General features: G+C 33.6%; 5 protein-coding genes across 5 annotated transcripts; 3 read left to right on the top strand and 2 right to left on the bottom strand.

Moving 5' to 3' along the window:
* The first annotated feature begins 87 nt into the window (after positions 1-87).
* Positions 88-988, top strand: LOC108575766. Its single transcript, XM_017938660.1, has 4 exons — positions 88-104; positions 420-511; positions 642-822; positions 938-988. Exons 1-4 carry the CDS (start codon positions 99-101, stop codon positions 986-988), a joined length of 330 nt encoding a protein of 109 aa, XP_017794149.1. The 5' UTR covers positions 88-98.
* A 1,159-nt stretch (positions 989-2,147) lies between these two features.
* LOC108575863 (kinesin-like protein KIF18A) lies at positions 2,148-4,993 on the bottom strand. Its single transcript, XM_017938776.1, has 2 exons — positions 2,391-4,993; positions 2,148-2,195 (listed from the first exon to the last, which is right to left on the bottom strand). Exons 1-2 carry the CDS (start codon positions 4,979-4,981, stop codon positions 2,156-2,158), a joined length of 2,631 nt encoding a protein of 876 aa, XP_017794265.1. The 5' UTR covers positions 4,982-4,993; the 3' UTR covers positions 2,148-2,155.
* Positions 4,994-6,220: 1,227 nt separating this feature from the next.
* Positions 6,221-8,102, top strand: LOC108575839 (pyruvate dehydrogenase [acetyl-transferring]-phosphatase 1, mitochondrial). Its single transcript, XM_017938747.1, has 4 exons — positions 6,221-6,519; positions 6,584-6,725; positions 6,822-7,298; positions 7,334-8,102. The coding sequence occupies exons 1-4, from the start codon at positions 6,388-6,390 to the stop codon at positions 8,014-8,016; spliced, it is 1,434 nt and encodes a 477-aa protein (XP_017794236.1). The 5' UTR covers positions 6,221-6,387; the 3' UTR covers positions 8,017-8,102.
* A 298-nt stretch (positions 8,103-8,400) lies between these two features.
* LOC108575800 (vacuolar protein sorting-associated protein 4B) lies at positions 8,401-10,939 on the bottom strand. The gene is made up of 6 exons (XM_017938696.1): positions 10,640-10,939; positions 10,440-10,551; positions 9,964-10,340; positions 9,626-9,893; positions 9,071-9,513; positions 8,401-8,970 (listed from the first exon to the last, which is right to left on the bottom strand). The coding sequence occupies exons 1-6, from the start codon at positions 10,661-10,663 to the stop codon at positions 8,869-8,871; spliced, it is 1,326 nt and encodes a 441-aa protein (XP_017794185.1). The 5' UTR covers positions 10,664-10,939; the 3' UTR covers positions 8,401-8,868.
* A 562-nt stretch (positions 10,940-11,501) lies between these two features.
* LOC108575801 (F-box/WD repeat-containing protein 7) lies at positions 11,502-15,542 on the top strand. The gene is given in 9 exon segments (XM_017938697.1): positions 11,502-11,826; positions 12,536-12,775; positions 12,856-13,085; positions 13,181-13,283; positions 13,370-13,888; positions 14,021-14,071; positions 14,073-14,369; positions 14,508-14,823; positions 14,909-15,542. Coding segments are annotated over 8 exon segments (1,890 nt in total). The 5' UTR covers positions 11,502-11,826; positions 12,536-12,565; the 3' UTR covers positions 15,073-15,542.
* The last annotated feature ends 119 nt before the right edge of the window (positions 15,543-15,661 follow it).

Raw genomic sequence — 15,661 nt, 5'->3', positions numbered from 1 at the left:
GTAGAGCGTGTATGAAACAACGGATGCATCTCAAAAGCTATAAATGCATTCGCAGCGCATAGAAGAAATATAAAGGGAAAACTGATCGTCTTTGTAGAATGAATGTAAGCAACCGAAAAAGATAAATTACATTAAATTAAAGGGAATGAATATTACACGATAAAGATAGCGATATTAAGTTTCTTCGCGTGTTACATTACATATTCTACGAAGAATGTTTAAAATTTTATTGAAAATTGGAGTATTTTGTACTATTTTGCGTAAAACGTTAGCAAATGCTTCTTACGCGGAAAATGATTTAGAAATTCATAAAATTTATTCAATTTTTCCCACAACTGTTTTTGCAAAATTTCATTGTGTAACACTTTAATATTTAAAAAGAGGAGAATATATTTATTTTTTATTTCTTCTTTGTACAGACCTCAGAATACAGTAAACTATCTACAGGTATTCAAGGTCGAAATTATTACAATGGGTATGGAGAAACAGCTGTCACTTCTACCTATTATCCGTGAGTATGTGCTTGAAATGAAAAATATTATTACAGTTAACTTTTTTAAATTTATTGTTAAATCAATTGTTATGATTACCGTGTTGTATAGCTGTTACTGTCTCACGTACACACAGCATATGTCTTTCAGAGCTTTCGATCCTTTGAGTGTAATGGCATCTCTAGCTTTTTTAGCATTCTTATTCCAGTCGTTAGTATCGCTGTTCGATCGTTCAAGATCGGTCACACCGACAGCAGTTACAGCACGACAATTTATGGAACTTAAAATGTTAACACTTACTACACAGATACTCCATGCTTTGGAAAAATACGTAAGTAACTCGAAAGCAGAAATTAAATTGTACTTACAAATATATTGCTTATTTGGCATACTTGCTGCAAACTGAATATCGATGTACTAATATTTATACATATTATTATTTATAGGAAAAAAACCGTAATGGAAAGTTATCAAATGCGAAGCACAAAATAAGATAATCGTACAAAAAGTGTTGTAATTATTCAGTAGGTCAAGAGTGAAATAAATATTAATAAAATTTCAAATATAATATTTCATTGTGTAAGTATTAAAAAGATGACCTCCGGGTTTAAACGCCTTGGCATGTTAATAAATAATTTCTTAACTTTACATTCCGTTTTCGAGTATTATGAAAAAATTGTACGTTGTTCAAACTGGTGTCAGAAAATCTGTTTTTGACGCCTGGCGCTGGATGGGTGACTCACCCTGGGTTTTTTCCAAGCCAGCTTCGGCCGGGCAGCGTGCAGAATAGAGCCCATCGGACGTGTCACTTGGCGATTGACGCTTGTACAACGCAACCATATTCTTGCTCGCACTTTTAAACGCTGTGATTTCGAATACAAGTTACATTATAAGACAAGCAGAAGAAAGAAAGGGAAAAGATGCTTCGAGACACGTTTAAAAGCAATGATATAAAAGTCCAACTTTTGGTTTCATTGAAACGTTTGTTCTGCTATGATAAAAAAACCAACTTTTTTTTTTTTGTATTTTCAACTGATTAAAGCAACCGACAATAAATTAGGGACGCAATAGTAAATCTAATAGTGCACACAGTATATGTCTCTCGTTACTTATTTACAAAGTGTATGTTAAAAATATGAAAACTAAGAAAAAACCGGCTTACTGTTTCCGTGCGTGTCGATGTATACTATACATTTTTAGGTAACTGCAGTGCCCTGTAAACCAATCTCGCTCGTGTGCGGGGTATCGATTATTGCACCACAGTACAAAATAATATCAAGTAAATGTCACCTCGTATAAGATTAAATTGACATTGTTATATGTTCTTGTGCCTATTTTGTATTCAGCCTTTAAAATAATTCATTAAAATATCGTTGACGTGCAACGTTGATTGTTGTGCATACCTTTATGAAATAAGTATATCAAAAGATACATTTATATTTTTATAACTTTACTTAACATAATCTGAACTATTATTCTCCTTGTTACAGAATCGTTTTTATACAAGTACGGTAACGTCGACCTGCACAAAGCAGTTTTTATACTTATATTTTAATAGAAATGTAAAATGTTTAACCAGTTCTCTGCACCTATTTTTACTGGCTCGAACATAAATAGTTACATATACGTTTCTTATATCATTATATTACTGATCGTTATTGCTGCTACCAGGGCACACGTGACGAAGGCAGCGCTGGAACGAGTCTGTAACGATGTACAATTTTTGTTCATTCCACGTGAAACATACATATTGAATATGACTACTTCTATAGAATGTGAAAATATAATCTACCGTCATTATTAACCACTGTTAACCTGACACAAATTACAATATATTTTCCTCCACTACTAATCAATACAGACGTTATATTTATATATTTTGTCAAATAATATGCTCACTTTTGCTTTCCGTTTGCTTTTTGATATGGATGTGTTGCCATCAATCCTCTCCTTTCTTTTTCTCTCACTACTTTCAGTGCTCCATCTGACATATTGATATTCAAATTGTCTTTTTTAAGTCTGTCTACTTTTAACTTATTTAATATAGCAATACTTTTAGCACTCATTGTTACGTGCGATTTTGGCACACATTGTTTATTTTCTTTACCTTTGGTACCTATTGTGCAGAGTGTAGCACCTTTATGTTTTGCTAGTTTGGCAGAAGTTTTTGTCACATTAACATTATTTCTATCTGAAAGAACACGCTTTTTCGCCTTTTCTTGTATAAAATTCGCGTTACTATGCTCTCCTTCTGCATTTTCTTTTGTCACTTTTGTATCTTCATTGCAACTCGCATTTGAATCTTCTTGCAATGTAACAGTTACATCATGAGCATCCAATATGTTGTCTGTCTCAGGACAAGATGCATTAAAAGTTGCATTTAATGCATCTTTAGTACAATTGTCTTGGTTTTGTTGATCTGTTGGATGTAACACAAATGTAGGCATTTTATTGTTAAGAGGATCCATTAGATTAGTTGTGCTAAGGCAGGTTAAACTATAAAAATGTTCCTCATGGTCGATAGTTTCCATATCTGACCATTTGATATTTTTCACTCCTTCCAATAACTTGATCAATTGTTTAAATTCTTCTTTCATTGCGTCTGTCATTGTTCCATATCCTGTCATCATGTTATAGTAATTTTGTACTGTTGTACTCATCACTTTAATCATTGAAGAATAAGACTGCATTTCACATTGTTGAAGATTACTTACTTTCCTTATATGTTCATACTCTTGCTGTAGTCTAGAATTTTTTATTTCGCAAGTTTGTAGTGCAATTATATCTTCTAACTTCTTTGACTTCAATTCCACATTCAATTTTTGTAATTCTACCTCTATCAAACACAATTCTTTCCATGCCGCTTCCATTTGTATTTTCAAGGAATCTCTTTGCCGTTCGAAATAATGCAAAGATTTATTAACTCTTGACTTACCACTCGCATTTTGCTCTTCAGGTGTTGAAGCTTCAACAGTTGCTGTTAAGTTATGCAATCTTTCATCTGCTGCTTTTTTGTATTGAATTCTACAACATAATATTTTGTCAGCACTTTCCAATGACAGAACCTTCTCATTTAGAACTTTCTTTTTTTGAAGTAATTCTAAAAGTTTATTGCTAATGGTTTGCACGTGTTTGTCCATTTCCTCATTGATCTTACTATCTGTACTGTTCTCTGGTAGTATACGCATCGATTGACCACTTTCAAATGCTAATAACTTTTGCTTCAAATAGTTTATTTCCTTCTTTTGTTCCTCGACCATTTTTATGTATGCAGTTACATGCATCTCACATGATAGAATATTTTTCTTTATGTGAGTTTTGATCTTCTTGGCTCTATCTGCATACCTTAGCGTATTGTACGTATCTTCGTAACTAAAGCTAGATGGTGCAATATTAGCTATCATAACTGTCTGACAATTTCCACCTAATGAATCTTTCAAGAGACGTGTCAATTTAGAATCCCTATATGTTATATGTTTTGCACCGTCTGCCAAATTATTAATGCAATTTCCTAGAGCCAGTAAAGATTTATTAATATTTGCACCTTCTTTAAACCTTGGTCCTTTACAACCTGTAGCAGAAGCTCTCTCAGACCCAGCTAAATCAATCATGGATAGCTTGACTTGTCGTACTTGACCATCCAATTTGTTGGTAATGTTAATATAAACTTGAAAAACAGCATGGCTTCTACTACTTTCTTCGTTTGCATCAGTAGGGTGCTGGGTACGATTTCTGTTACCCTTTGCCAGAAGTGTTAATAATTCTTCGGCGCTATGAATAGCAATTATTTTAAGACCAGCAACAATTACTCCACATCTACCATCATCTCTTAAATGTAAAGGTCCAGATCTATGTAAAAGATCTTGCACATTCTCATTGTAAATTTCTAAATATGTTACGCCTAAATTAAATTCACGGTGTTCACCCTGCTTTTCTATTTCAGAAAATAATTCTGCTACTGTCCTGTATGTAATACCAGGATCTTCATTGTTGCCAAGCATAGTATGAGTTTTTCCAGCTCCTGTTGCTCCATATGCAAATACAGAACAATTATAACCATCCAAAAGATTACATATTAATTCTTTGGTACTTCCTTCGAATACATCAGTGTTATCAGATTGCATGTTAAATATTTTGTCAAAGATGAATTGTAATTCTTTATTTTGTTTCTTAAGCAAGTCACGTCCCTTTTGAGCAACGCCGTGATAAAAGAACGGATTTTCTTCTGTTTTCGGGTCAAAAATAAGCATTTTATCGTCGACAACTTTTATAAGAGTTCTGCAATTGCCCTGAAGCTCATGTTCATTCTGCGGTCGTACTCTTACGATTACCTTGATACTCGTCTGTGAACTGGACTCAGTTTGTATCGATGAAGTTGTGCTTCCACTCGTATTCGACTTGATTCCATTACTGGAAAGCCGTTTCTTCGGGAACTTTTTAACCTTACTGGGCGAAAATGCTTTCGCCAAATCTCTCTTATTAAACACCATAGCAAAATCTATTAATTTAGACACAGACACCCATCACCAACCGTTGAAGGTAAACTAAGTTTTGAAATTCAAATTTCTCTGCGTTCAAATTGTCTTCGAAGACAGTTCTGCCAATAGAAATACACATTTCTGGTAATATTCTAGGGGATATCTTTAAACGAAACTTACCTTTGAGTTATAATATTCACACTGTTCGTACCATCGAAAATTGTGGCAAAAAATCTAACGAAAGTTTTCACTTTCGTTTTCTAATACATTATAACCGGAATCAGGAATTTCTTGCATTTAAGGTTATTCTTTCAATTACAAATTACCCCAAATATAGTACTTTCCTTTTCTACATCTTTTCTTTTCTTTGTCACTGGACACACACATTCAACCTTCCCCTTTACCCGTAAATTCATATCATTAGAATATTGTTTTTCGAGTTTAAAATTCTTGCACGTAATGGAATAATTACAGACACAATAAAACAAGTAGCATCTTTTAGTTCTTTTTACTAGCATTATGTCCATTTATTTCAAATATGGGACATAAATAAATCTAAACGAAAACTTTTGTATTGTTTAATGAAAATCATGCAATTATAAGAAAACAGCATACAAGAAAAATGAATAATTTTTATTTTATAAATATCCTATTCATCATTCGTATATAATGTTTAATTTATCATGGTATTTCATTACCGGTCAAATTTTAAATTGTTTCAAACAAAACTGCATTCTTTTTTTCGCAGATTATTTCGATCATTTATGTTATTTTTCACTGTTTCTTCTTTTTTTCTCTTCCATTGCATAATTCCTGTTAACCGAAGAGTTGAATACTTATTCATTATTGTATTTTTGTTTTTCAATATTAGCATATACCATACTATGAAATAAAATCGGACTCAGTTATCATTTGAATCATTATTTTTATTTTGTTAGACGTAAAGTACGTTAAAGGCGAAATAGTTTATATTAATTATATTTCAATTTTATGACAAAATTGCAACGCAGTTAAAGTTGAAAACCAAAAAAAAAAAAAAAAAAAAAACAATTCCTTTTTATATTTTTACGGAGTTTGCAATTCAGAAGGTAATAAATAAGGATTATATTTCACTTGAATGCATAGAGATTAAGAGGTGTTAATTTTACTTCATCATTGTCAAGTCGACGTGAAGTACTTGCTACTAAAGTTGGCATAATAAGGTATATGTATATTTTTAATAAATGCAGCAATAATACTGGTGAAATAGTGTATAAAGATACTGTATAGTATATATAACTTTACGAAAACAATTATCCTTGAAAAGACATTGAAAAGATGAATATTTAACATAACCTGCAAAATAGACAAAATGTGCTGTAGGAGAAAAGGCACGAAAATGTGCTAGCACAAATATACTACAGTATTGCAAAAGTAGAATGGTCTTACAAAACGTTAGCAGTAATTTAATTAAAACTGTCAGCAATGTATGCATTAGACAGAATGAATGGAGTAGCAACAAATGTGTCCAAAGATTGTACATGGCTTTGCCACGGCTTACACCACAAGAGGTAACTAAACCTTAGCAAATTAATTTGTAAAGTTGATTCAAATGTATTGATTACTGCATTGTAGGTTACTGCAATTCTACAAGCCAACGAATATACCAAAGAATTCAATGGAGAAAGTTCTATAAAATACTATGATTCAAATCAACTGGCATCTAATAATCCTATAGAAGATACACGATCAGAGGCCCAATGCTTACTTACAAAAGGTATAAAAGCTATACAAAATAGTGACACAATTAACTGTTTGTAACATAACATAAGAATTTTCATTTTTATACAACAAGGCCATATGTTTATTTTAGGAATATTGCTAGGTGTGTTCGACGGTCATGGAGGTGTCACTTGTGCACAAATTATTTCTAAAAGACTTTTTCACTATATATCGGCATGCTTATTACCTACAAAGTTATTGAAACAATATCTCAGCACAGTGAACTCCAATAATAAATTAGAACTTCTTCAAATGTTCAACGATAAAGTGGACTTTGTTTCTGATATTAGAGATCTTCATCAAGCAAGTTTCTTAACTTTTGTAAAGGATTTAATAGAATCGGAATGTACAAAAGAATTTCAAATGGAAACAGCGTTAGAAAACGCATTTCTCCGATTAGATAATGATTTGTCGAACGAAGCACTTTTAAATTTAGGTAAAAATAGCACTGCCAGGACAGTGGCTGTTGCAATGTCTGGTGCTGTAGCAGCTGTTGCACATATAGACGGTCCACATCTTCACGTCGCAGGAGTAGGCGATTGCCAAGCAGTACTCGGTGTACTTTCGGGTATGAATTTTATTCCATTTTGTATTTTATTGCAGAAAATGACGGTTGGTCTGCGAAGTTGATGACCATGGGACATAACACTGACAATCGTTTAGAAGTTGAGAGAATTCTATCGGAGCATCCAGCGAATGAAAAGTCAACAGTAATTAAAATGGAACGACTACTTGGGCAATTGGCGCCTCTTCGTTCGCTAGGTGATTTTCGTTACAAATGGAGCAAAAATACTTTAAAGGAAGTAGTGGTGCCGTATTTCGGTGAAGCTGCAATTCCACCGAATTATCGTACACCACCGTATTTAACAGCAAAACCAGAAGTTAAATATCATAGACTAACACCTAGAGATAAATTCCTTATAATAGCTAGCGACGGTTTGTGGGATTTAATGTCACCGTTACAGGCAGTACGTTTAGTAGGTGAGCATATGAGTGGAAAAGTAACGTTGAATCCATTAAGGCTACCTCGTAAAAATATGAAATTGTCGGAAATAAACAAAATGTTGTTGCAACGTAAAGAGGGCTTGAAAAAGAAGCCTCTCGATTGTAATGCGGCAACACATTTATTGAGAAATGCACTCGGCGGTACCGAATATGGTATAGACCATGCCAAATTATCACAATTATTAACGTTACCAAAAGAAGTAGTACGAATATTTCGTGATGATATTACGATAACTGTTGTTTATATGGACTCCGAATTTTTAAGACACTGCCCTCCGTGAATTCATACAAGTTTCTTGTTACATTTATAAAACCATCAACTGATATCGTTTCTAAACACTATTGAGGAAATTGAAGTTTCGTCTTGTACAGCTTGTTATTTATTTAGTTAACAATAAAAACAATTTACATGGAAACAGTATTCTGCTTATTTGAAATACATACACGTATATCACATACTACTTATAACCGCGTTTATTTAATTTAGCGAATCATTTAAATCGATTACTTGTAATTTTCACTTATCGGGGAAAATGAATGCAGATATCGTACACAATGTGTCGTTAATTACTAAGATCAAAATTATAAAACATACAAACAAATTGGTAATCTATAAACGTAAATATTGTTCAAAAACACTTATTAAACTTACATATTGTACAATTAATTTGTTAGGTACAAGTATAGCCGTAATTATAAGTTAAAAACGCGGCGAATTCACTATACATTACACATTACGGACCGCACATCGACTTTTCCTCGCACTTCTGAATAAAAAACAGTCTATTGCTTTTTTTCGCCGACTAAAATCTAACAAATTTTTATCTCAAAATATATTTATATTGTTCATTCTGTGATTTTTATATTAGCTCTGATAAAACGGTGTTTATAAATAAGCATCAAGCTTAAAATGTCGTCACTGTTACTGCATACTGATTGTTGAAGGGAAACAAAACAAAGAAGAAAAAAGAAAAAGAATGTAAATAGAAACTTGAATTTAGATGTTTTTGTTTAAACTGTTTAAACACTGTGTATAGCAATGTCGGTAATTAAAGAAGATATAAGGCAAGTGCATGTATAATCAAAGTATACTTTTGGAAGTGTATAGTGACTTCCTTAAAAAACTGTGAGTATCAACCTTCTTGACCAAAATCTTCTTTAAATTTCTCTAACTTGGTCATATCTTCTTCATTCACTGTGGGACGGGTAGTCGCTAATGATTTCAACATATCTTTCTAAACATGAAAGATAAATTGCAAGATATTTATGAATTACCGTGAACTAAAGTAGAATTCTCATAACTGTATAAAAGAAATGGAAAAATGTTATATTTACCATAGTTAGGGGTGGTTCGTACAATTTGTCACCTTCAACTTCCATCCAGTTCATTTCAAAAGCAGCAGGATCTCCCGGTGAGCATGGTGTCAATAAATCATCCACGATAATAGAAGGATCTTTCGGTGACGGTCCCCTTACACGTTTAAAATGCGTTGCAGTTTGAACTTGTCTAACTGGTTGCATAAGCGCATCTCGCACAATAATACTTATATCAGCTCCTGAATATCCATCGGTAGCAGCTGCTAATTTCTTAAAGTTTTCCTCTGTTAGGCAATGAGAAGTACTTCCTAAGTGAAGTTTGAACATTATAACACGAGCTTGTTCATCGGGTAAGGGAATGTAAATCCTTTTTTCAAATCTTCTTCTAATGGCGGCATCCAGTACCCATGGTATATTAGTAGCTCCCAGTACCAGTATACCATCATTGTCTGATCCGACACCTGATGCATCAATTTGCTATATACACGCATATAAATGCGCACGCACGCAAATACACATACACAGGAAAAATATGTTATACGATTCAACGTGTTATCAAACATCTTTTATTACCTTGCATTTGAACCAAGAATTCCGTTTTTATCCTTCTCGCAGATTCTGATTCGTTGTCAGAACGTGACGAGCAAAGTGAATCTATCTCATCGATAAATATGATACTGGGCTTGTGTTGGCGGGCTAATTCAAATAAATTTTTTACAAGTTTCTCAGATTCTCCAAGCCATTTGCTTACTAAGTCAGAGGATGATACAGAAAAGAATGTTGAATTATTGGCTTCTGTTGCTACAGCTTTTGCTAGGTAAGATTTACCAGTACCTGGTGGCTGGAAATGTCTTGAAATTATTTGAAAAATACTTATGTAAAGTTACTAAGGTTTTCTTTTAAAAAGTTACCCCAAATAATAAGATACCCTTCCATGGGATCCGTTTTCCGGTAAAGAGGTGAGGAAAACGTATTGGTAAGATAACAGCTTCCTTTAAAGCTTCCTTGGCTCCATCAAGTCCAGCAACATCACTCCACTTGACATCTGGTTTTTCAATAATTATCGCACCCTCCAATTTACTTTGAAGTTTCTTTTTCTCTGGATCACTATCTGTATCACTGTCTCCACTATCACTCTTCTTATCTTCTGTTTTAGAATTATCTATGCCTGCTTTCACAGGTTTTTTTACACTTTTCTTTAAATATGCTTTTAATTTTTCAGCTCTTTCCAAGTATTGTGTACATTTTGCTCTTATGCTTTCCTTTGCCCTATCTCCTTGTGCTTCATCTAAAAGAGCAATTATGGTGAAGCAACTTCATATTGATTTGTGCAACATGATTACTATAAATGAAATATATTATGGCAGAAACCTAACAATGTTCATACATTTAATAGAATGCAAGAAATATTCAACAGCATGTTCGTACAATCTAAGTGCTTCCTCATAATTTTTGTTACGATCCTCTTCAGTGGCTTTGGTAACCAGGTCTATGGCTTTCTATGAAATACCAATTACATTTGCAATTATAAACGGTAGTTTGGTCGTGAAATAAAAATAGTGAAAATAACATGTTTGAATGGCTCACCTGCAATATTGTACCTAAAGCCATTGTATTACTTTAAATTATACCTAACCTTAAGTTTTGCTCTAAAATTTTTAAATATTTACACGGTAGTTCACCGTCACGATGGGACACAACGTCTCGGGAAAGTAAAAAGAAACGGCGATCGAGACGGTGATCAACCGCATCGACAAGATGTTCTGTTTTGCTTGATTTTAATCAATTTTAAAATTCAAACACCTCTAACGTTTGATAACCTTCAAAATTCAGTTGTCCAACGTCACCGTTTGACATATCACATACATATGTGTCTCACTAACACGTTTTCTAAAGAAACTTAACGATACCGTACGCACAATGTCCCATTCCTAATGTGTATCATTAAATAATGTCCCGTTCACAGAACATTGTATTCAAACCAATTGCAAAAATATTAGTACATAAAACACACGATGTGTGAAGAAGAAAAGAATAAAAGATTAACATCATAAAAATATGATGTTAATTCTATTCGAAGTAATATGTAAAACATGTAAACGACGAACGTCAGCTATTATAAATTTTTTTCAAACGAACTTTGATAATGACATGTATATGAAAATTTTACACATTTCTCAGTAAACGAAAGATAAAGAGATGTTAATTCAATATGAATAAATGTTTAAATTCTACTTTATCAAATTATAAACATTATTAATTAAAAGTTGTTTATAAAGTATTGCGTTTTTCTTGATTATCGCAGATTATGAAAATGAAGTAAGAAATAGTGAAATTGATTATCAATCTTACTGTCATCTGTGTATTATTGTAAAGCATAGCATAATTGATACGTATGAATTTAATCGCAGGGATAATAATGAGAAGGCAAACAATGGATACGCGGCTTGTGAACGTAAACGCATGTGCAACAGCTACCTGTCTACGAAGCAGCGAGTACGAAGAGATAAAAACCTCGGAGCTACCGAGAGCTACCGATGGATCTTTTTCTGTGTTTATACCTGTTTCTTATTTTTGTTTCAACATTCTCGTTGGCCTAAATTTTTCATCCGAAAGTTAGTTTTATCGTATTCTAACCTAACAAAATACCGACATACGAAAAATGCGTACTGTGACCATATGATAAGAACATTAATCGAAACTAAGAAACTTGGATCACCGTCGTATAGTAGTTTTACAATAAGGAAGCTACTGAGGAAAAACATTTACTCTAAGTATGAATTGTTTATTCATCTCTAACTTTCTACATTATTCGTTTACTCCTGGTGATAATCTCATGAAAATTAGGGGTGTGGCTAACCGGTCCTTCCTTTTATTATTCTAGGCTATGTTCCGAATCTAACTTGGTTTTAGGATCCGTCTAAGGTTAGGATTTTTGCATATTTTGGAAGATTACTTTTCTTTTCTTCAATGCAGTTAATATTAGAACATTTCCAGCGGTTTTTAAAAATTCTTATTTAACTTTTAAAACGTTTTACGAAAGATTGAAACATTAATCTGACTTTTCTTGTGTGACTTCTTTGATTTATAATTCCTTAATAATATTTTCATACATCTGTAATTTTACATTTGTTCGTACTAGATAGTTTATAAAGTTACAAAATATACGCAAAATGATAATCTGTCATTATGAAAGTTAATAAACTTTTAGGTACCTTCAATGTAACAAATCACAGTCATTTAAACGGAAGTACTTTACATAATTTCTTATCCGTAGAAAATCTTAGAAACGTACTTCAGAGTGTTAGGTCGGGTTTTGTAATGAAAATGCAAAAGCATTAAATTTTAAACCTTACACATAACTTGTTTTCATGAATTTTTATATTATGTATAATATATTTTGTGCTCTACGTGTTCAGTATAATAAACCATTCTTTCTATTAAGGAAACGATTAGAAAACAATTATCTTTCTGTATATCCAGGTAATACTATAAATCAGATATAAGCCAGTGATGTCTGTCCCTTCTTCGTCGTCTAATAAAATAACTGATAATAAACCAGGTGGTACAAGTCCAAGTCCTATAGAGGGCATTGAAGGTGTTCCAGGACCTAGTTCTTTAGAACCTATGCATTCTCTGTTAACACAAGATGAAGAATCAGAAGATTATGGAGAAGATGGGGAGGAAGAAGAGGAAGATGATAGTAGCGAAGAAGAAAGTGAAGTTAGTGCTACTTTTGCATCAAATGTGCTATAATAAAAAGAAATTAGTGCATTAATACAGCTAGACTAATTTCATTTTAGATCAGTGATACTGGAATATTTTGTGATGCGGAATGTGAACCTGAGCTTAAAAGCAATAACTGTTCATTGTCTGCATCACAACCTCAGTCTCTTACACAACGGGTACATAGTCCTGTTTTACATACTTGTGTACCCTTGGATGTTGTTCAGCCACAAAGAAAGCGTAAAAGTGAAACTGAATCGAGTTTACCTTGTAAAAAACTTAACCCAGAAGACAAATCACATTCGATGTAAGTATAATTTGAAGAAGATTATTAAAAAGGAATTGAGATTTCTAAGAGGAAGCTCTGAGACATTTTATAGCACATGAGTGTTTTATTTGCAGGATTGTTAAGAAGTTGGATGATAAAAGTAAACATGTGAGATGTGTTATTCCAACAAAAGATAATCCTCCACCTGAAATGAGTAATTGGCTTCTACAATTTCAGGTATGAAAAAATGAAGTTCTTTGATTAAGTAAATTCTTTCGTTATTAAAGTTAAATAAAAACTAAAAATATTGCTTCTATCTGTAGAGATGGTCGAACGCAGAGAGAATGCTAGCGATAGATGAGTTAATCGAACGATGCGAACCAACGCAAGTTCGACACATGATGCAGGTGATTGAACCTCAATTTCAGAGAGACTTCATATCGTTGTTGCCGAAAGAGTTGGCCTTGTCCGTATTAGCTTTTCTAGAACCTAGGGATCTTTTACGCGCCGCGCAAACCTGTCGTAATTGGCGATTTCTCGCTGACGACAATTTATTGTGGAAAGAGAAATGTAGAGCAGCTGGTATAGAAGATTTGAAAGACTTACCTCCAACGAAACGTAAGAATTGTAGGAATTCTGGTAACTCTTCGTCCCCCTGGAAACAAGCATATATGAGACAACATAATATAAAAATGAATTGGAGGACGAAACCGATCCGTACGCCAAAAATCCTAAAAGGACACGATGATCATGTGATTACTTGCCTTCAGTTCTCTGGTAATCGGATTGTAAGCGGTTCTGATGACAATACCCTTAAAGTATGGTCTGCCGTTACAGGCAAGGTAAGTAGAAGAAATTGTTGTAATTATGAACATGAGATATTACATCATGAAATTGTGCAATGTTCCTTTGCAATTTTCTTTTTTGTCGTTGTTCACGTTCTATGGCTTTACGTTTTTACATTTCTCTCACAGTGTTTAAGAACATTGGTTGGACATACTGGTGGTGTGTGGTCCTCGCAAATGTACTGGTCAGTGCATTCATACATTATACGGGCATACATCAACGGTGAGGTGTATGCATCTGCACGGTAATAAAGTAGTCAGTGGTAGCAGAGACGCTACTTTAAGGGTGTGGCAAGTGGATACTGGCGAATGTTTACACGTGCTTGTGGGCCATTTGGCAGCTGTTAGATGTGTGCAATACGATGGAAAATTAGTGGTCAGTGGCGCTTACGACTATATGGTTAAGGTTTGGAATCCGGAACGCGAGGAGTGCCTTCATACTTTACAAGGACATACAAATCGTGTTTATTCCCTCCAAGTAAGCGTTCATTGAACTTTAAACATGAAAATAATACGCAACGTGTGTTACACATGTACATATCGTTTTTTAATACCAACACTATTATGTAACGACTGTTACAAAACATTAATATATTTCTTCTTTCTTCTGCATCAGTTCGATGGTGTACATGTTGTTAGCGGTTCTCTGGATACAAGCATAAGAGTGTGGGAAGTTGAAACTGGTGCATGTAGACATACATTAATGGGACATCAGTCGCTCACTTCGGGAATGGAACTACGTAATAATATCTTGGTGTCTGGAAACGCAGATTCAACTGTTAAAGTATGGGATATTGTTAGTGGTCACTGTCTTCAAACTCTGTCTGGTCCAAATAAACATCAGTCTGCTGTCACCTGCCTTCAATTCAACAGTCATTTTGTAATTACTTCATCCGATGATGGTACAGTTAAGCTTTGGGATGTTAAAACTGGTGCGTTTCTTCTTGCTGCATTTTTCCTTTCTTTTTTTCTTTTCTTTTTAATTGTTTCTTTGATGGAACTTTTTTGTGTATTTAGGTGATTTTATAAGAAACTTGGTTGCTCTCGAAAGCGGCGGAAGTGGTGGTGTTGTGTGGAGAATACGTGCAAGTGATACAAAACTGGTGTGTGCAGTGGGTAGTCGTAACGGCACGGAGGAGACCAAACTTCTTGTTCTCGACTTTGATGTAGAGGTAAAATAGTGCACTTTTCTGTGGACGAAACTGTCCTCTTCTATGACTTCTGTACATACTCTGATTAGGTAGCGTAACCAATCTCTACTGTACAATGATTCATGTATTACGTGGTGTGATTGTGATAAGAATAAATGTCGAAAATCTGAAGGGAGATCATAAAAAGTCAAAAGACATGGTGGCCCGGTAGTTGTTATAAATGATCTCCGAAGTGGTAGAATGTTTAAATCGGTGGCATTAATTATATTAATTATGGAGTGTATTAATCGTGTTGTACAAATATGAGATTTCAAAGACTCAACAAATTGCGGAGAACGAGGAGCTTATCAGTGTACTACTGTATTACTGCTGTTATAAAATTTAAAAAGAAATCGCTGATAATTTAAATGGAGGATAGCCCACCATGAGCATTACTATTACATAACGATTTATATGGGCGTTTAGGAAAGTATTTTTAAATTACAGAAAAAGAAAGATTTCGTACCATATTTGTCAAGCTTATAGATGAAAATATTGCTTAAAGAATCTCACATTTTGAAAAGAAAAAAGAAAAAAAAAAGGAAAAAAAATTAATAAAATATCCAAGTAAAGGAAACGG

Source organism: Habropoda laboriosa, unplaced genomic scaffold (genome assembly GCF_001263275.1).
Source record: "Habropoda laboriosa isolate 0110345459 unplaced genomic scaffold, ASM126327v1 scaffold243, whole genome shotgun sequence".
Lineage (NCBI taxonomy): Eukaryota > Metazoa > Arthropoda > Insecta > Hymenoptera > Apidae > Habropoda > Habropoda laboriosa.
This window is presented reverse-complemented; position numbering and strand designations above follow the sequence as displayed.

Excerpts from the sequence above, each read along its gene's own strand:
- LOC108575839 (XM_017938747.1), top strand. The coding sequence starts at position 6,388 with ATGGTCTTACAAAACGTTAGCAGTAATTTAATTAAAACTGTCAGCAAT. Across the intron at positions 6,520-6,583 it reads CACGGCTTACACCACAAGAG|GTTACTGCAATTCTACAAGC; the intron begins GTAACTAAACCT and ends ACTGCATTGTAG. Across the intron at positions 6,726-6,821 it reads CCAATGCTTACTTACAAAAG|GAATATTGCTAGGTGTGTTC; the intron begins GTATAAAAGCTA and ends TGTTTATTTTAG.
- LOC108575800 (XM_017938696.1), bottom strand. The coding sequence starts at position 10,663 with ATGGCTTTAGGTACAATATTGCAG. Across the intron at positions 10,552-10,639 it reads CTTTAGGTACAATATTGCAG|AAAGCCATAGACCTGGTTAC; the intron begins GTGAGCCATTCA and ends GGTATTTCATAG. Across the intron at positions 10,341-10,439 it reads TTTCTTGCATTCTATTAAAT|ATGAAGCACAAGGAGATAGG; the intron begins GTATGAACATTG and ends TTGCTCTTTTAG.
- LOC108575766 (XM_017938660.1), top strand. Across the intron at positions 512-641 it reads GTCACTTCTACCTATTATCC|AGCTTTCGATCCTTTGAGTG; the intron begins GTGAGTATGTGC and ends TATGTCTTTCAG. Across the intron at positions 823-937 it reads TCCATGCTTTGGAAAAATAC|GAAAAAAACCGTAATGGAAA; the intron begins GTAAGTAACTCG and ends TATTATTTATAG.
- LOC108575863 (XM_017938776.1), bottom strand. The coding sequence starts at position 4,981 with ATGGTGTTTAATAAGAGAGATTTGGCGAAAGCATTTTCGCCCAGTAAG. Across the intron at positions 2,196-2,390 it reads AAAGCAAACGGAAAGCAAAA|ACTCGTTCCAGCGCTGCCTT; the intron begins GTGAGCATATTA and ends ACATCGTTACAG.